The 21053-nt window shown below is 44.0% G+C and overlaps 2 protein-coding genes and 1 pseudogene across 3 annotated transcripts; all 3 read left to right on the top strand.

The window, feature by feature from the left end:
* Positions 1-4666: 4666 nt before the first annotated feature.
* LOC308093663 (eukaryotic translation initiation factor 3 subunit C-like) lies at positions 4667-6770 on the top strand (the record flags this gene model as incomplete). Its single annotated transcript, XM_080439991.1, has 2 exons — positions 4667-4699; positions 5121-6770. The coding sequence occupies 2 exons, from the start codon at positions 4667-4669 to the stop codon at positions 6768-6770; spliced, it is 1683 nt and encodes a 560-aa protein (XP_080296117.1).
* A 2076-nt stretch (positions 6771-8846) lies between these two features.
* On the top strand, positions 8847-9841 carry LOC308093715 (large ribosomal subunit protein bL12m-like; annotated as a pseudogene). The gene has a single exon. The product of its transcript is annotated as a large ribosomal subunit protein bL12m-like (transcript).
* A 9942-nt stretch (positions 9842-19783) lies between these two features.
* Positions 19784-20530, top strand: LOC308093714 (tubulin-folding cofactor B-like; the record flags this gene model as incomplete). Its single annotated transcript, XM_080440044.1, has 1 exon — positions 19784-20530. One exon carries the CDS (start codon positions 19784-19786, stop codon positions 20528-20530), a length of 747 nt encoding a protein of 248 aa, XP_080296170.1.
* Between the last annotated feature and the right edge of the window lie 523 nt (positions 20531-21053).

The following is a 21053-nucleotide window of genomic DNA, read 5'->3' as shown; positions in this document are numbered from 1 at the left end:
CAATATCCAATTGCTTCTCTTGGGGCACTTTGTCAATGCTGCTCTCAGAGCAGCTTCAATTATATGAATAGACCAATGTTAAATTGCTGCTTTGTCGATGCTGCTCTCAGAGCAGCTTTAATAATATGCATAGACCAATGTTAAATTGCTGCTCTGGGGGCATTTTGTCAAGGCTGCTCTCAGAGCAGCTTTGATAATATGCATAGACCAATGTTAAATTGCTGCTTTGTCGATGCTGCTCTCAGAGCAGCTTAAATGATATGCATAGACCAATATTGAATTGCTGCTCTTAGGGCACTTTTTCAATGCTGCCCTCAGAGCAGCTTAAATGATATGCATAGACCAATGTTAAATTGCTGCTTTGTCGATGCTGCTCCCAGAGCAGCTTTAATGATATGCATAGACCAATGTTAAATTGCTGCTCTGGGGGCATGTTGTCAAGGCTGCTCTCAGAGCAGCTTAAATGATATGAATAGACCAATATTGAATTGCTGCTCTTAGGGCACTTTGTCAATGCTGCCCTCAGAGCAGCTTAAATGATATGCATAGACCAATGTTAAATTGCTGCTTTGTCGATGCTGCTCTCAGAGCAGCTTTAATAATATGCATAGACCAATGTTAAATTGCTGCTCTGGGGGCATGTTGTCAAGGCTGCTCTCAGAGCAGCTTAAATGATATGAATAGACCAATATTGAATTGCTGCTCTTAGGGCACGTTGTCAATGCTGCCCTCAGAGCAGCTTAAATGATATGCATAGACCAATGTTAAATTGCTGCTTTGTCAATGCTGCTCTCAGAGCAGCTTAAATGATATGCATAGAGCAATATTAAATTTCTGCCCGGGGAGCACGTTGTCAATGCTGCTCTCAGAGCAGCTTAAATAATATAGACAGATCAATATCCAATTGCTTCTCTTGGGGCACTTTGTCAATGCTGCTCTCAGAGCAGCTTCAATGATATGAATAGACCAATGTTAAATTGCTGCTTTGTCGATGCTGCTCTCAGAGCAGCTTTAATAATATGCATAGACCAATGTTAAATTGCTGCTCTGGGGGCATTTTGTCAAGGCTGCTCTCAGAGCAGCTTTGATAATATGCATAGACCAATGTTAAATTGCTGCTTTGTCGATGCTGCTCTCAGAGCAGCTTAAATGATATGCATAGACCAATATTGAATTGCTGCTCTTAGGGCACTTTTGCAATGCTGCCCTCAGAGCAGCTTAAATTATATGCATAGACCAATGTTAAATTGCTGCTTTGTCGATGCTGCTCCCAGAGCAGCTTTAATGATATGCATAGACCAATGTAAAATTGCTGCTCTGGGGGCATGTTGTCAATGCTGCTCTCAGAGCAGCTTAAATGATATGAATAGACCAATATTGAATTGCTGCTCTTAGGGCACTTTGTCAATGCTGCCCTCAGAGCAGCTTAAATGATATGCATAGACCAATGTTAAATTGCTGCTTTGTCAATGCTGCTCTCAGAGCAGCTTAAATGATATGCATAGAGCAATATTAAATTTCTGCCCGGGGAGCAAGTTGTCAATGCTGCTCTCAGAGCAGCTTAAATAATATAGACAGATCAATATCCAATTGCTGCTCTTGGGGCACTTTGTCAATGCTGCTCTCAGAGCAGCTTCAATGATATGAATAGACCAATGTTAAATTGCTGCTTTGTCGATGCTGCTCTCAGAGCAGCTTTAATAATATGCATAGACCAATGTTAAATTGCTGCTCTGGGGGCATTTTGTCAAGGCTGCTCTCAGAGCAGCTTTGATAATATGCATAGACCAATGTTAAATTGCTGCTCTGGGGGAACTTTGTCAATGCTGCTCTCAGAGCAGCTTAAATGATATGCATGGACCAATGTTAAATTGCTGCTTTGTCGATGCTGCTCTCAGAGCAGCTTTAATAATATGCATAGACCAATGTTAAATTGCTGCTCTGGGGGCATGTTGTCAAGGCTGCTCTCAGAGCAGTTTAAATGATATGAATAGACCAATATTGAATTGCTGCTCTTAAGGCACTTTGTCAATGCTGCCCTCAGAGCAGCTTAAATGATATGCTTAGACCAATGTTAAATTGCTGCTTTGTCGATGCTGCTCTCAGAGCAGCTTAAATGATATGCATAGAGAAATATTACATTTCTGCCCAGGGAGCACGTTGTCAATGCTGCTCTCAGAGCAGCTTAAATAATATAGACAGACCAATATCAAATTGCTGCTCTTGGGGCACATTGTCAATGCTGCTCTCAGATCAGCTTCAATGATATGCATAGACCAATGTTAAATTGCTGCTTTGTCAATGCTGCTCTCAGAGCAGCTTTAATAATATGCATAGACCAATGTTAAATTGCTGCTCTGGGGGCATTTTGTCAAGGCTGCTCTCAGAGCAGCTTTGATAATATGCATAGACCAATGTTAAATTGCTGCTCTGGGGGCACTTTGTCAATGCTGCTATCAGAGCAGCTTAAATGATATGCATAGACCAATGTTAAATTGCTGCTTTGTCGATGCTGCTCTCAGAGCAGCTTTAATAATATGCATAGACCAATGTTAAATTGCTGCTCTGGGGGCACGTTGTCAATGCTGCTCTCAGGGCAGCTTAGATGGTATGCATAGAACAAAGTTAAATTGCTGCTCTTAGGGCACAGCATTGCCTTGTAGCAGAAGTTGCCTTATTAGCTTGCTAGCTATGTTTGAAAATGATTAAATAACATTACATTTCAAGGCAGAGTGGCACGTGTAAAACCAACAGCTAATTTCTGTCTTGTTATTGCTCTTATTTGTCTTTTTGAACTAAGCTGAAATGAGCACCTTGCTAAGTTAGTTAGCAAAAAAACCTTAGCTTAGGCTAATCAAAACAATCAGCACCTTGCTTAGTTAGTTAGCTAGCAAACCATAGCTTAATCAAACCTATTAATGTTTAAAAGATTTACCTTATGCGAGCAGGAGTTTTATTTTTCAGGAGCAGAGAAGAGGACCAGTAGGCAGTTAACAGTAGCTGCAGCAGGGTGAAACAAGATGGCTGCCGCTGCACAGTTCAAAATTCCTTTGAACCCGCCTCCCACCTCTAACCCCGCCCCTACCCCGCTTAGGGGACCAATGAAATTGAATAGGTACGAGGACCAATGAAATTGAATGCTGCTCTTAGAACACATTTGGGCCCTTATAAGTCTCATCTGCCCTGCGGTGCTCCAGTACTCAGGGTTCTGGGCTCTGACATGGTACCATTCACACTGACCCTTTGTGTACGTTCAGTTAAAAAAGAATAATACCACCTGATAATAAGGGGATGGACATTAAGGCCCCTCAACCTCTTAATTAAGAGATGTGGCTGTATTGTATTAAAAGCTGAACTGAAATCTACCAGAAGAAGGCGTGCATAAGCAGTGTTCTTTCCTAAGTTATTTTCTAAGTGTTTCAAAAGAAAATAATCCAAGGCCAGAACTGCATCCTCTATGCCTCTGTTACTCCTGTAAGCAAACTGAAAGGTCTCCAATGAACAATCAACCGCTGCCTTCAGTAAACTGATAATGATTTTCTCAAAACACTTCATAATCACTGAGGTCAAAGCGACTGGGCGTCATTATTTTCCTTGCAGCATGTTTTTTTGGGAACAGGGATTATAATAGAGTCTTTCCAGGTGGACGGAACAGTACATGAGTCCAGTGACTTTTGGTAGATGGGACACCAAGCCTCTGCAAGTTCCTGACTGCATGAGTGCAGCAGCCGGCCACATATTCCATCTGGACCTGAGGCCTTTCGGGGACATGTGTGTGCAAACATCTTCTGGACTTCATGTAGATCCACAGTAATTCCCAGATCACTGTGTGTGGGTGCAGACTCAAGGGCAGCTATTTTCTCCTGCAGGAAATCAGCTGTTTCAAACCTTGCATAAAAGTTGTTTAGTTCATTGGCCTTTTCCTTTTCATTCGAAACACTAAGGCCCTTCTTTGCGGGAGCCATGTTGGTCTTGGCCTTCATAGATTCCCAATTTTTTTTGGAATTAGAAGAGGAGCAGTATGACTCAAACTTCTCCTTCTCTTTCTTTAGCATCCCCAATTTTTTTGATTTATCTCTTTCTGGATATTCCTCATAGTTACCATATCTCCACTTTTAAACGCTCTTTGTTTCTTAACCAGGCACTCTTTAATTTCCCTTGAGATGTAGGGTTTATTATTAGGGTACATGGTTATTGTTTTTCTTGTCAACACGTTAACTTTACAGAATTTAATGTATTCTGTCATCGTATCTGTAGCCTCCTCCAAGTCTAGGCTGTGGAAAAGGCTCCAGTCAGTGCAACAAAAGCAACCCTTGAGCCTTTCTATGCTGTCATTGTCCCACACATGAATAGTTTTAACTTACTTACTGCTTTTAAGCAGTGACTTATATGTGGGAATCAAGCGGACAACATTGTGATCTGACATGGTAAATGGGGGTTTAGCAGTGGACAGTGGAGGTTTAGCCTGTGTGTGTGTGTGTGTGTGTGTGTGTGTGTGTGTGTGTGTGTGTGTGTGTGTGTGAGAGAGAGAGAGAGAGGCATGGGCGTGTGTGGCGAGGCGAGCGGGGGAAACTCTTTCTTATTGAGTGCATTTTTTGGGTCGTATTCTGGTTCTTCATGTCGTGAAGTCGGGCGTTTTGTGAATATTTAAGGGCGTGTTATTTAAATGACGCTCGATTTATCAGCGCTCCGACCTGATGTACGCTAGGATCGGCTGTATAGGATCCTTTGATAAATGTGACTTCGACGTTGGTGTACGGCCGAATATATGGAAAATATTAAGCCGTTTTTTACGCTCCGTTGATAAATGAGGGCCAGTGTGTTTAAAATGTTTTAATTGTCTCTGTGAATGTTTATCGTGACCTATGCTGTTCCTCTTCCCTGCATGCCTGTCATTACATCTACTCACCACCACTCCTTTATCTGTCCTCCACATCTGACCATATCTCATGTTATCACTCTCCTCTCCTCTCCTCTCCTCTCCTCTCCTCTCCCCTCCCCTCCCCTCCCCTCTCCTCTCCTCTCCTCTCCTCTCCTCTCCTCTCCCCCCGCCCCATATCCACTGAGATGGATCTAGAGAACTACTATATGAGATGTAAAAATAATAATATCTAGAAAAGGTGCTCCTCGGAGGGGAGGGCATCCTGTTCAAGATCAAGTTCAACATTGTTGCCTCCATTTATGACTACAAACACAGCCTTGATGCCAACCTGGGGAAGAGAATGTGGATGGAGTGCCTGGAATGCATAGACGAGGTGCTGAACATTCTGTTCAAAAACAACATCTTAATTGGGGAAGACATCACAGAGGACAGCGAGATCCTGACCAGCTCTGACAAGCCCTCTGACCAGCCCGACTACAGGATCCATGGCTGTATTCTGACCCTGGTAGAGAGGATGGATGAGGAGTTCACCAAAATCATGCAGAACACCGACCCCCACTCGCAAGAGTACGTTGACAACCTGAAGGACGAAGACCATGTTTTCGGCATAATCAAGCGCTTGTCGACTTACTTGGAGAAGAACGGTAGCACGGTGGAAGTGTGCCGCATATACCAGCGCTACATCATGCACACCTACTACAAGTTTGACTACAAGGCTCACCGCCGCAGTCTTGACCTCAAGGGAGAAACCAACTTGGAGCAGGACCAGGATGAGATCGAGGACGAGGACAGTGCTGCTATCATGGACCGCCTCTGCAAGTTCATCTACGCCAAGGACCGCACAGACCGCATCCGCACCTATGCCATCCTCTGCCACATCTACCACCACGCCCTGCACTCGCGTTGGTACCAGGCCCGCGACCTGATGCTTATGAGCCACTTGCAGGAAAACATCTGTCATTCTGACCCCCCCGTACAGATCCTGTATAACAGAGCCATGGTGCAACTGGGCATCTGTGCCTTCCGCCAGGGCATGATCAAGGATGCCCACAATGCCCTGCTGGACATCCAGTCATCCGGTCGTGCCAAGGAGCTGCTGGGCCAGGGCCTGCAGAGGATCCAGGAGAGGAACCAGGAGAGGAACATTGAGCAGGAGAAGATCGAGAAGAGGAGACAGGTGCCATTCCACATGCACATCAGCCTGGACCTCCTGGAATGTGTATACCTGGTTTCAGCCATGCTACTGGAAATCCCCTACATGGCCGCCCATGAGTTAGATGCCCGCCGCAGGACGATCAGCAAACAGTTCTACCACCAGCTCAAGCAGGGAGAGAAGCAGCTGCTGCTCGGACCACCTGAGAACATGAGGGAGCATGTGGTGGCAGCCAGTAAGGCCATGAAGATGGGCGACTGGCGCACCTGCCACTCCTTAATCATCAACGACAAGATTAACAACAAGGTTTGGTGCTTGTTCCATGCAGAGACACAGCGAGTACATGAGATGCTTGTCAGGAAGATCCGAGAAGAGTCACTGAGGACTTACCTGTTCACATACAGCAGTGTATATGACTCCATCAGCATGGAGACACTATCTGCGATGTTTGAACTGGAGTTGCCTATGGTCCACAGCATCATTAGCAAAATGATCATTAATGAAGAGCTCATGGCGTCCCTGGACCAGCTCACCCAGATGGTGGTGATGCACCGCACTACCTCCCTTCAGACCATGGTACTGCAGTTCGTTGATAAGCTTGGCGGCCTGGTTGAGAACAACGAGCGCCTTTTCAGAGATCAAAAAGGTGGCTACCAACAGAAGCAAGGCTATCAGAGAGAGCAGAGAGGTGGTTACCAACTAGGGATTGGACAGAATAACCGAGTAACCGATTAATCAATTAATCCCGACGGTCAAATTCAAATATTACTGTAACTTCTTGTTTTCGTCCAAATGGTAACCAATCCAATCCACTTTATTTATAGAGCACATTTAAAACAACAGTGCTGTCGCCTCACAGCTAGAAGGTCCTGGGTTTGATTCCCGCCGGGGACGCGGGGGCGCTGGGGGCGTGTTCTCTCCTCCGCGTCATCAGTGCCCATACCCTAGGTGGGGTTGGCAAAAGGGCCTCTCTGTGTGGAGGTTGCATGTTCTCCCCGTTTTCCCTTGGGTAGGTACCCTCACAAAAACATGCAGTAATCCTGGTCTCTATACTGCCTCCCCCCAGCCAGGGCGCCTGATGGAGGGGAAAGGAACTGGTTGGAATAACGTGTTCCTTCCACGCGCTACGTCTAACCAGGGAACCTCCCCCCTGTCGGGTGATAAGAAGCGGCTTGCTAGCTCTCATGCATTGAAGGAGGCATGAGCTCGGCTCTAGGCTCTCCCTAGGCTGGCAGAGGGAGTGTAGCGCCCAGAATTACTTAGACAATTGGCACTAGGTGAAAAATGGGTTACAAAAATCGTGAGATAAAAAATAAATAAAAAAACGTGTTGAACCAAAGTGCTGTACACTCAGTAACAAAATACTAAAATAAACAAGAGCAAAAAACAACACACAAGAAACAGGACAACATTTGACACACTGCCTGGAGGAAACAGCAGCTTCTCAATCTGAATTTTCAAACGCCAAGGAGAACAAGTGCGTTTTCAAACGTGATTTAAACACCAATATAATTGTTAATTTTTACACTGTTATTAATGTAAAAGAATCAGAATAATCTAAAGATTTGCTCAACAGGGTTTAAAAAAGGTTTTCTAAAGGTTTTGTAAATCTATGACTAACCAGGGTTTCAGGCAGACCAATTTTGCCTCTGCCTCGGGGGGGGGGGGGGGGAGACAAAATTTTCCAGTGCCCAGGATTGACCGAAGAACTGTTGTGTTTTCATCACACACGTCCAGTGCACCCTCACAGGAGGAAAGTATGCTGCGTGCATCAGGGCTTTAAAGTCAATATAAAAATGTTGATTGTTTTAACCGCGTCGCAAAATGTAACGATATATAATCTACAACAGTATATCGTTACATTTTGCGGGTAGAGTCTATACAGTGTAGATAGACGCTACCCGCTATCCCTCGCACCATGCTGAGCTTCAGCTTTTTCCGTGGTGGAAAGCCTAGTGACGCGAGGTTAGGCTTCAGCTAAAGGCAGCCAGTGTCGTGTACCTCACCATAATAGCTTGTTTTAAGCCTTCTTTACCTGTGAGTCACTTAGAAAAACTTCCAAAACTATTCAACTCCAGCACCGCGTTAGTTTCACGGGACTTTGTCTGTCCCACAGTGCAGCTCACTGATCTGCCTCTCACTGCAAATTAATTAATAAACATAAACGACAATTGAAAATAAGAATGCTGCAAACCTCTCATAAAGCCTTCTGTGTGAAAAGCTTTACTGTTTACGTTGGTTTCTCAATACGTTTCCGATGATAGTTTATATTAGTTTAAGCTTAGCACGTTCGTCAAGTCAGACGAGCGTAATCCTTTCACTTTCGGTCAATGGGCTTCAAATTAAGAGTAGTATTGGCAAATTATAGGAAAATAATTCGGTCGGTGGACTTCAAAACAAAATAAGAGGGCTTTGTCAAGTTATGGGAAAGTAAGTGTTTGACTTCTGGTTGGTGGAATTTAAAATAAGATCACATTTGACCTTTAATATGCTGTTGCCTGTTTTTGAAGAATGAGTTTTCACTGTTGTATTAAATGACAAGTGTAAAGAACATTCTGGGCATATTTGCCAGTATTAGCCATAGATGGATAACACTGCAAGGTGGATCATGGCAGGATGCCCTGAAACCTATATAAGGGGATGAATGATCCATTCAGTCCCGACCTTTAGTGACCCAGTCGATCCCAACCTTCCCATATCTGGAGATCCCCATAGATGGAGACAATCAACCTCCACAAGTCCGACATCATAGAATCTCTCCTAGACGGCTATACATGGAGATACCTGGCATACCTAGCCCTGACGAGGAATAGAGCGGAGGACGCCAGGTGCTTTTGACTGAGGAGAGAAGGATCTGATCCAGTCTGACCATTAGACCAGCGGGCGGACTAGAGAGGTTCCGGGGGACTTTATATTAAAATAGGATGTATTGCACCAGACGCTGTATACGGACCGCGCTGCGGATCTCAGCCAATCTACACCGGCAAGACCTTCAGAGGCAGACGCCGGCACTGTGTGCTCTTAGGTTACTCAAGACCAGTCCGGCCACTCATTGTGATGCTGCCATCGCCACCCCTCCACTAGATGGAGCACCCAAACAATATCCGCCCAAAATTCAACAGCTGGTCAATGACATAGCCAATGAGCTCCTCAAGAAAACCCTCAATATTCAAGATGTTGGAATGATGCCGATGGGAGCTATGACTGCGGGAGCCCCTGCTCAGGCCGCAGAGGAGGAGGAAATCCCTGTCAAGAAAGAGAAGACCGTTTTTACGGTAAAATTGACAGAAATGAAAGCAGCTGAGAAAGTTAAACTTATAAAAGAAGTAAAGAACTGCATCCAAGGCTTGAATCTAGCGCAGGCTAAGAAACTGGTAGAGGCCTCCCGCAGGAGATCCGGGCCAACGTTTCCAATGAGGAGGCAGAGAAACTGAAAGCAGCCCTGGAGGCAGCAGGTGGCACCGTGGTGCTGGAGTAGACCTGCACATCCAGCCTGTCCCTCCACTGTTTGGCTGTGCTACTTATTCTTTATTTCTGTTTGTCCTTTTTTTTATACATTGAAGAAGAAAGGAACCTAGGGGGGGATGAAGCAAATGCCTTTTGACGTTTCCACTTGCTTTATCAGAGGTGAGGCGGTAAAGAACTCAGACTGAACTTTGCAGGCTGCTAGCCTGAGCACAGTGACCGCCCACTGTCTGCTTGTCCATGTGTCAGCTCCTCTATTTGTCTCATACTGTATGTAGCCTGTGAGCTACAGAAATGCTGGCCCTGGGTTACCAAGTAAGTCGTGGTCATTTTGTCTGTGTATATCTGCCTATAGGGACACTCTTACTATTGCCTGTGGGGAAAATAAACATTTAGTACACGAGAAGACAGAGCTGTGTCTTTCTGTGGCTGATAGGGTCATCAATAATGTGATTTAAAGTGAAGATTCATTAAAAAATAAAAATAAAAAAAAACCTAGCCCTGGACCCCCATCAGAAAATATTTAGTGCCAGCTGACCTCCATAAAACAAGGGAACCAGGAGACCTGGTACTGCCAGACCCCTAGTGGTTGAAATCTGAATGGCCGGACTTCGCACAGGCTGACACGTCATGCGAAGTCCGGCGTGACGTAGTGCTCTGATTTTATAAAGTACTAGGAAATATTCTGGGTCTGGCAATAATATCTAGAAAAGGTGCTCCTCGGAGCACATGTCTCCGCCAGGTCAGGTATAGGTTATTGTGGGCCAGCAATGTTCGGAATTCGCCAATTAGGATGGAATATGAAAAATTGGACAGATCTGTCTTGATCACTTGCCTAGAGATAATGTGTACCGATTTGCATGATGCTTGGACAACATTTGTAATTTGCAAAATTCTGCCTCCTGGTGGCGCTATAACAGGACAATGTGAAAAGGGTGGCATTTCTTCCACGGCCTAGTGGGAATATGTGTGCAAAGTTTCACGGCAATCTGTGTTCAGGATTTGAGGCTTTTTTTTTCAAAACGAGCCACTCCTGCAAACTTTAGATGGCAATCTTAGCCAATCAGGATGGAATATGAGAAATCGGACAGATCAGTGTTGATCACATGACTTATAGAGATAATGTGTACCGATTTGTGTGACGTTTGGACAACATTTGTAGGAGTAATATTACAAATTTCGCAAAAATCTGCCTCCTGGTGACGCTATAAAAGGCCGATGTGAAACATGCAGGGCAGAGTTTTTTCCTTGGCCTCAATGGTAGTGTGCGTGCAAAGTTTCACGCAGACCGGTGCAGTCATCACTTTGCACCGCATTTCCAGCTTGTGGATCTGCGAGGCCATTGGTTCTCAAAGTGGGGTCCGGGGACCCCCAGGGGTACTTGAGGGGGTTCCAGGGGGTCCCCAGCTAAATGATGGATAGGAACCAAATGGACCCTTATGGGTCTGTAACTCTGAAAGCGTACAAATGGAACCAAATGGACCCTAACGGGTCCATTTGGTTCCATTTGTACACTCTCAGAGTTAAATTAACATTGATTTTACAATATAAATTGGGGTCCCAGAGATAGAGATGCCATTAAATGGGGTCCGCAGCCTAATGCATGTCAAACTGGGGCCCTTGAAATTAAAATGGTTGAGAATCACTGCTAGAGCCGTAAAAATCTTCTCTTATGGGGGACCCTGGCTTATCTTTTCAAATGGGGGGTCCGCGGGCTAATAAGTGTCAATTTGGGCGTCCTTGACATGAAAAGGTTTGAGAACCACTGTGCTAGGCTACTTTTGATGCTTTTGTGTGAGGCTGAGACACAGCCCTCCTCTGAGACACAGAGTGAGTAGACAGCTAAATGTCATATTATAATGAGCATTAACATTGACTGCCAGAGTTAAAACCTCGTTCATAGCTGCCCTTGCCAGCGATTTTCGTGTTTTTTTGTTTTGTTATATTGTTATTTAATTTACATATATAAGGTCTAGCTGGACATTTGAATCGTTTTGATCGTTCCACCACTAGAGAGCAGCAAATACCCAGCTTGATCAGCTCGCTGACACACTCGCCCCCCCCCCACACCCACTCAAACAGTCAAATACAGCAAATCGGATGTGAAGTGGTCTCAGATTCTCTGATCGGCGAAAATTACGATGTGATACACGACGGGGATGACTGTTCGTCACCCAGACCATAGATTTTAGAAGGGGAGGTCTCCGATCGTTTTTTATACCGTGTGAAAAACCGTTTGTTTCCCTATTATGGTCGAAAATGACTGGGGGGAAAAAAATGAAAACCGGAAACGGAACCCAAGTCATGAAACCGGATGCAGTGGTGGGTGAATTAAGTGGAACCTGAAACTTAAAGTGATTCATTACAGAATAGCGTGATCAGAGCATAAAGATCAAAAAAGACCATAGATCGCATTAATGCGATCTTGGCGGCCAGGCGCGCTATTTATTAGATCGCATTAATGCGATAATGGCGGCCTATGAGTTGAGGGCCTAAGGTTGAAAATGGGTGAAGTGTTTTTTTAATCAAAACAAACATGCAAAACAATAGCTAAATTAACAACTTATTTTGTTTTATTTTATAGTGTTCCAGTTCCAGTTTTGTCTGCTCTTTTCTTCATGTCATACACTTCCTATTTCACTTATTTATCCTGTATGGGTTCTCTCTCTACTCACTGGATAAAAAGAGACTCATGTTACTGAACAAATACTATGATTACTATCAGAATATAGAGCTATTTAACAGTTACTGAACAAACACTATGATTGCTATCAGAATATAGAGCTATTTAGTAACAGTTACTGAACAAATACTATGATTGCTATCAGAATATAGAGCTATTTAGTAACAGTTACTGAACAAATACTATGATTGCTATCAGAATATAGAGCTATTTAGTAACAGTTACTGAACAAATACTATGATTGCTATCAGAATATAGAGCTATTTAACAGTTACTGAACAAATACTATGATTTCTATCAGAATATAGAGCTATTTAGTAACAGTTACTGAACAAATACTATGATTGCTATCAGAATATAGAGCTATTTAACAGTTACTGAACAAATACTATGATTGCTATCAGAATATAGAGCTATTTAGTAACAGTTACTGAACAAATACTATGATTGCTATCAGAATATAGAGCTATTTAACAGTTACTGAACAAATACTATGATTGCTATCAGAATATAGAGCTATTTAGTAACAGTTACTGAACAAATACTATGATTACTATCAGACTATAGAGCTAGTTAACACTGTTGCTGAACAAATACTATGATTACTATCAGAATATAGAGCTATAAAAGGCTATCAGGTAGCACTTACTGCACCTTTTAACTTTTTTACACCTTCAGTGTAACAGCTGTCAACCTCAGCACCCTGTCTGACAGTTGGGACGTTACCACGCATGCGCGAGAGAGAGAGAGAGAGAGAGAGAGAGAGAGAGAGAGAGAGAGAGAGAGAGAGAGAGAGAGAGAGAGAGAGAGAGAGAGAGAGAGAGAGAGAACGCCGGTGAATGGAACAGCTTATGTAGATCATAAAAGGGCAGGGGCTTAAGCTGCAATTTGATGTCTATGTGGCCATTATTGAGAACTGCAGGGAATGTGGTACTTCCTTATTGGCTTCAGTAAAAAAAAAAATACGCCTGAGTTCAATCAATTCATGTTGCGAGAAAAATGTATACAGAAGGTGCTCCAGGGTGAGGCTTGAACTCACAACCTCGGCATTACTCTACAATGTACTGTCATATATGTACCACGCGCTAACCGATTGCGCCACTGGAGCTCCTGTTCTGTCTTTGTATTTATATTTATAAAAATATGTATAAACTGCCCACAAAAAGTTCGGTCGATTATTTCTCCCCTTCAGTAATACCAATTGGTATTGTATTTTATATCATTTTTATCGCTGATTAGTCACCTTTAAAACAAGGTATAACGTGCAAGTATCGTGCATTTGTGGAATGAGCAACACAGCTAAACGTGTGGATAGCGCCTCGAAAACATTTGCCAAAATCCCCCAATATGCTTCTATTGGTATTAGATATCACAGAATAGATGTCACAGGTCTGACTGGTACTTGAGCATGGGTCTTGCAACGATTCCTCCTTAAAAAATTATTGGAAAATTGGATTTAAACACCTAGCACATTATTCTGTGAGTGCTTCATGGCAAGCTAAACTCAGTTTAGTGTGAGGGGGCGGTTATGGGCATATTATTGTCTCCGCCAGGCCGAAGGTGTGGCCGAGACTATGTTTTTGCCCCTGTCTGTCCGTGTGTTCGTCCGTCCGTCTGTTAACAGCTTATCTCCGGTGCCGTTGGACCGATTGCCGTACGTTACAAAGAGTCTAATGGAAAATCACAAAAAAGCCAAGGACTTGTTTCCATTGTGGTCCGTGTAAAAAACATTTACAGCTAAGCCAGTGATTCTCAAACTTTATGTGTCAAGGACCCCTAAAGTGACACTTGTTAGCTCGTGGACTCCCATTTGAAAAAATATGCCAGGGACCCCCATAGGAGAATATTTTTACGGCTCTAGCAGTGATTCTCAACCATTTTAATTTCAAGAGGGCCCCCAGTTTGACATTAATTATGCTACGGACCCCCTATTAATTTCTATCTCTGGGACCCCAATTTATATTGTAAAATCAATGTTGATTTAACTCTGAGAGTGTACAAATGTACACTCTCAGAGTTATGAAACTTGTACACTCTCTGAGTTACAGACCCATCAGGGTCCATTTGGTTCCTTGTATCTATTATTTGACTGAGGACCCCCTGGAACTCCCTCAAGGACCCCTGGGGGTCCCCGGACCCCACTTTGATAATCAACTTTTAAGCAACAAAACAACAAACAAATGGTACAAAGGAAGAAAAAATAAAAGGAAAAGATATATAAATATGCAATTCAATCAATTGATGTTGAGAAAAACTACACTGTTCCAGGTGAGGCTTGAACGCACAACCTCGGCATTGCCCTACAATGTACTGTCATATAAGTACCACGCGCTAACCGATTGCGCCACTGGAGCTCTTATTTCATAAAAACATGTATTTAATTAAATATGTATTTCAAGTTGTTACAGTTTTTTTATTTTATTAAGTTGTTTTATTAAAGTCATTCCTTTGAGTGAAGTTGCATGGGGGATTCAAATGTTCAAGTTCAGCACACACTCTTCTTGCTGACAGACTGCTTTCTGTGTGGAGCAGCTTCATCAACAGCATGTCAGGGCCCGTTCTCAGCAGTGCCCTGGCCAAACTTTTAGAGATGAAGGTGTTAACCGTCTTTGAGCTGGAGATGACCAACAGGTGAAACATGAAAAGGCACGTTTAGTCATCAATATAATGAGGAGCAAATAATTGTTCAACTATGACATTGATTCTCTATTATATTGAGTCATTCCTGTCTGAACATCTTGGGTTGATGTAAAACTGTACTGATGTACTTAAAGGGATAGTTCACCCCCAAAATGACTTTTCTTCTATCAATTAGGCTACTAACCCCGCGAAGCCTTGAATTCAATTCAAACATTGATCCTTCTAGCCTCATTATTTGACATGACAAATCAACACCAGACACTTTAGAAAAACGGCCCGTTCTGTTCAAGTAACAACATGGAGGACTGAACATATCACTCCTATTGTATCTTCTCTTCGCTGGCTGCCAGTGAAACAAATGATTGATTTTAAAGTGCTTCTTTATATTGTTTTTACTTCTATCAATGGCTTAGTTCCTTCCTATGCTTCTGACTGCTCCAAGCGCACCAACCAGCTCCCTATAGATAATCAGATAAAGATAAAATCATGAGCGAATAGCAATCGTGACAACAGCCCCCTGGAGCGTGGAGCAGCATTTCCCCCCGCTCCACTCCGTTCACATACTCTGCATAATAGTGGGATAGCTTAGCAAGATTATTGAAACGAAGCGGATAAAAGCGCACATTTTTTTACAAGGCTTCTTTAGGACCTACTGATGGATTCCAGCCTTGGGTACCAAACTTTATTTTGAAAAGTATCCATACAATTATCCATATCAATATCCATTAAAAAAACAGGCCGATTCACTTTTTGGCCTATAACTCTTGAACCGTAGGTCATAGCATCAAATATAGCATTTTGCCCTGGACTCCTTGGATCATCACGCAACTTCCCATATACTGTAGGTCCCGCTTCCGATTTCAAGATTTACGCCATTTTGCGTTATCTTCAAAACACATATTTTGCTATTACTCTTACAAATTAAATCCAAAATTCACACAAATCGGCACACACTGTGTCTTTGGTCATGTGATGTAGATGTATCAGTCCGAGTTTTCATATTTCCTTCAGATTGGCTACGATTGGCTTCTGAAATTTGTGGGAGGGTCCATTTGGCAAAAAATGCCACAAATCATAAACACAGCGTCCTATCTGTCCCAAATTCGTATCATTGTGGGGCCACTAATAAACGCAGAGCCAATGCGATTTCACTTCCACCCATAGGGGGCGCAACAAATTCTACAAATATCACTGTTTTTGCACCAAATTAAGTACAAAATGGTCTTGTGAGTCAAACATTTGCAATTGCAAAGTGGTGAACAATCCACATTTGATTTGCCACATTTGCAGGTGGAACAGTCCCCTTTACAAGAGCATTTGATCAGCTCTCTGCATGCTCTGGAGACTTCTGGAATTGTCATCCAAACTGGCACCCATGCCTCCGATTCCTTGGTCCATCCATACTCATGTGGGGAAGGAATAACTTGTTTTGTTTGTAGGCTGGTCGCCCAGATGCCTGCTTGATACACCGCCTGCTTAACATGTTGAAGTAGTGCATCTTGGGTGGGTGGCAGTTTCTCCATCAACCTATTCCCATGACAGAAGAGTTCTTTTCTAGTCTGGTTGATGGAGCTGAAAGGACTGGATTTGTCATACAGGATAACCGTCAGTCTCTCAAGCTTCTGGAACTGCTGACTGTCAACATTCAGCAGCTAGAAGGGATGTTTGGCCAGACTGACAAGTATCTCTGTGACATCATCATGGGCTTGCCAGGCATGTCAAGCTGAATTCTTACCCTTACTGTGAAAAGCAGATGTTGTGTCACAACCTGACAATGCACAGAACATAGGCAGAGCATGAGATTTTGGCTCCCCCAGAAATGTACACATGTTGTTGATGTGGTAAAGTCTGTATTTTTGCCCATGCCAAAATCCACCCAGATGTCAGCCAAAGGTTGAATCGTAACTAAATCATGGAACAAGCCTGCAAGGATCACTATGATATCAGTCCACAGTACGCACTAGGATAGTTTTTGCTTCTTGCTCCAGTGCATTCCGTACATGAACCAGAATCCTGGTGTCTGCCTCCTCATGATTGCAACAGGTCATGGTACTACTGGAACAAAAAAAAAGACACAGCTTGCCCTGATGTGAGATACACAGCTTTGGATGGTGGCCAGTTGAACTTTTCAGCTCTGGAAGTCAAAAAGGCAAACAGCTCCCTCTTATTTGTTGGGTCACGAAGAAAATCCATCCAATTGCCTGGTAGCTTTGTCTGACCTGACACTTTCCTGCAAACACCTTGTCCTCTCTTTTCGCGGGTGGACTCCTTCAAACTATCTGGGATATATGTGTCCCATACAACATCCAACCGCTTGGTTTCCTGCAGCTGCTTCAGCAGATAAAAGGGATGAAAACGTCATCTGCATACTCATCAAATGCTTTTTCTTTGAAGCCAATTACAGGCAAACAGTATGGAATATCAAAAGCCTGTTGGACGGTCATTGTCACATGACTCACAAGACCATTTGTATTTAATTTGGTGCAAAATCAGTGACATTTGTAGAATTTGTTGCGCCCCCTATGGGTGGAAGTGAAATGGCATTGGCTCTGCGTTTATTAGTGGCCCCTCAATGATAAACATTTGGGACAAATAGGATGCTGTGTTCATGATTTTTTGCCAAACGGACCCTCCCACAAATTGCAGAAGCCAATCGTAGCCAATCCGAAGGGAGTATGAAAAATCTGACTGATAAATCTTGATCACATGACTAAAGAAAAAGAGTGTGTGCCGATTTGTGTGAGTTTTGGACCAAATTTGCAGGAGTAATAGCAAAATATGTGTTTTGAAGATAACGCAAAATGGCGGAAAATCTTGAAATCGGAAATGGGCGGGACCTATATGGGAAGTTGCATGATGATCCAAGCAAGGAGTCCATGCTATGACATACGGTTCAAGAGTTATAGGCCAAAAAGTGAAACGGACTGTTTTTTAATGGATATTGATATGGATAATTGTATGGATACTTTTCAAAATAAAGTTTGGTACCCAAGGCTAGAATCCATCAGTAGGTCCCAAAGAAGCCTCATAAAAAATGTGGCGCTTTTATCCGCTTCGTTTCGATAATGTAAAACAATGGGGTTAGGCTTCTAGACTATAAACCCAGGTTTGCTTTGATAGCAGCCTTAAAGGGCAAGACCACTTTTGTAGAGGTTTGGGTTGTGTAGTTACCTTGCCATGATGTAACTCCAATGGTGGACAAGAAATACAAAATAATTGCTCCATTGATTAGGAATTGATATTTAAAAATGTGCTCCTCATTGACTTACATTGTATGGTAAAACAGCTCTCAAAGTCACTCTTTTAGCCCATCAACGAACGCAAACAAAGTTAATTCAGATAATAGAGAACATCACAAAACCCAGAAGTGTTTGTTTTTTAATAAAAAATTTAACTTCCTGTTGATTTTGCTATTTTTAGTAAGGAGACAATTCTGGATCCGCGGATCCGAATCTTCAAATAGTAAAATCAGCAGGAAGTTGAAATTTGTATGTCATCGTCCACATGGTAGGACCAAGCCCCCAGAACCCCGGTAGAACAGTGAAGCGGCCAAGCCTGGTGGTCAAATCTGAGAATGCACTTAAAATGCTACTGCATCTCCCGTTTGTGCGCATGCTCATAACTCTATGGCTGCTCTATGGCCACTCTAAACGACTCAATATCAACCCAATATTTCTACTTCCATCAGACTTCCAGGTGCTTCAAAACGCCTCTGAGCACTTTCATAGAAATGAATAGCTGGGGGCGGGGCAATCCGCAAAAACTCTATTATATGGGTAGGACCCAAGCAAGGCTTCGTTGTCGTCGAGCTTTTGCAGGAAGGTGTCGGCGATGCTGAACAGCTCCAGGTCCATGGAGGAGGTCGAGTTGTGGGCGAGTTTGAGAACTACTCATTTAGAAGGTATTTGTAGAATTGGCCTCAGGTCTTAAAGGAGTAGTTCACCCAATTTTTTGTTTTTGTTTTGTCGCATTCCTCAGCCAATAATTTGATGACCGGCGGAGTCTTCAATTGGAGACTCAAAGAGTCTCCTACTGAGTCTCCTATTGACCAAATGATTGGCTCAGGAATGCAACAAAAACAAAACAAATCTCCATGAATTCAAGGCTTCATGGGGTGTGTAATTGATAGAACATAAGTAATTTTTGGGGTGAACTACTCCTTTAATCGGTTAAAACAGCAGTACTTGGGGGGCACGGTGGCACAGTCGGTAGCGCTGGCGCCTCACAGCTAGAAGGCACTGGGTTCGATTCCCGCCGGGGACGCTGTGGGCATTGGGGGCGTGTTCTCTCCTCCGAGTCATCAGTGCCCTTACCTTAGGTAGGGTTGATAAAAGGGCCTCTCTGTGTGGAGTTTGCATGTTCTCCCCGTGTCTCCTAGGGTAGATACCCTCACAAAAACATGCAGTAATCTTGGTCTCTATACTGCCTCCCCCTGGTCAGCCGGGGCGCCTGATGGAGGGGAAAGGAACTGGTTGGAATAACGTGTTCCTTCCACACACTACGGTACGTCCTACCGGGGAAACTCCCCCCTGTCAGGTGATAAGAAGCGGTTTGCTAACTCCTCATGCGTTGAAGGAAGCATGAGCTCAGTTCGGGGCTCTCCCCAGGCGAGGGAGAGTAGCGCCCAGGATTACAGCTTAGACATTGGCACTGGGTCAAAAATAAGGGTTACATATTAATTGGGATATACCACATATCCCAATTAACTCTTTCACTACTAAAAAGTATAAAAGTTAAAACAGCAGTATTTCTACTTGAGTACAGTTTTTGGTTACTCTACCCATCTACGCTTGGAGGCCAGTCACTGACGTCAGTCGTCTAGGATGTCACGACTGTGACGTCAGCAGTACAATCACATGGTCTTACCACAGGCACTGTATATATAGCTGCTCAACGCTGCTTTTCATCATCAAAGGAGTGCCATACAGACATTTCTATGGTTATCTGCGTAACGCCTCAAATGGACGGTGAAGTTACAATCGTGTCCAATCCCACGGTGGCCCTGCGCCTCACGTCGACGCTCTCCTCGTTCGAGTCGAACCGCAAGTTTAACCGAGGCATCAGCGTAGCGGAATTAAAGGGCAAGTTGGAAATGATTGTGGGTACGCCCGCCTCCTCCATGGACCTGGAGCTGTTCAGCATCGCCGACACCTTCCTGCAAAAGCTCGACGACAACGAGGCCCTGCTGGGGTCCTACCACGTGGACGACGACTGCAGGATACACGTGACCGACCGCAGCGGCGCTCAGAAGGGCGAGTTCACCGACCTGTCGCAGGTGGAGAAATTCGAAATCTCGGACGACGCCTACGCCAGGAGAAAAGACTCCGCCAGGTCATTCCTGAAGAAAGCCAAGGTCGGACGCTTCTTCAACGAAGGAGAGATCGCAAAGAAGCAGGCGGAGATCGCCGCTCTGGAGGCGGCGAAGGAGAAGGCGGCCGCGGGCAACATCGCCGTCGGTGACCGCTGCCGAGTGCAGATCCCGGGGCAATCCGACAAGATTGGCACGGTTATGTATGTGGGCGTGACGGATTTCAAGACGGGCTATTGGGTGGGCGTCAGGTACGACGAGCCCCTCGGAAAGCACGACGGGAGCGTCAACGGAAAACGGTACTTTGAATGCCAGAACAGGTACGGAGCGTTCGTGAAGCCGCTGAACGTTACCGTTGGGACCTATGCTCAGGAGGACTATGATCTGGACGAGATGTAAGTGGCTTATTACCTTGTTAATCCCTCAGGGGGGATTCAGTTTTCAGCTTCACCCAGCTGATGGCCGTTCAGATGGCTATGATTGCTCGGGAGGGAGCAGTTATTGATTGATTGATTGAAATTTTTATTAGGCAAAAGAATGTAAAACAACACAGTTACATTTATAGTACTTTTGTCTAAAAGGTCCGACCAAAAAAGTCCTTGCGGACTTGTTTCCGTTGGGGTCCTTGAATGATGATGAGTTAAGTGTCTTGCTCAGGGACAACTCAACACATAGACGGGAATCAAACCTGGGCCCTTTTGTTTCCCAGGTGGCCTCTCTCTACCCATTCAGCTATGGCTGCCAAGAACAAGGGTGTCTATCGCTTTTCAATTTGCTGGACTCCTGGTTCTCAAAGTCGGTTCCGAGGACCAACCAGGCATCTGAATGGAATTGCTTCCATTTGTACCCTCTTCAGAGTTAAATCAACACTGAGGATTTCATAGTGTAGATTGGTGTATCAGAGATAAAACATGGTATCAAT

Source organism: Gymnoscopelus braueri (genome assembly GCF_963280865.1).
Source record: "Gymnoscopelus braueri genome assembly, chromosome: 10".
Taxonomy (NCBI): Eukaryota; Metazoa; Chordata; class Actinopteri; order Myctophiformes; family Myctophidae; genus Gymnoscopelus; species Gymnoscopelus braueri.
Note: the sequence above shows the minus strand (reverse complement) of the source record. Positions and strands in the feature narration are given on the sequence as shown.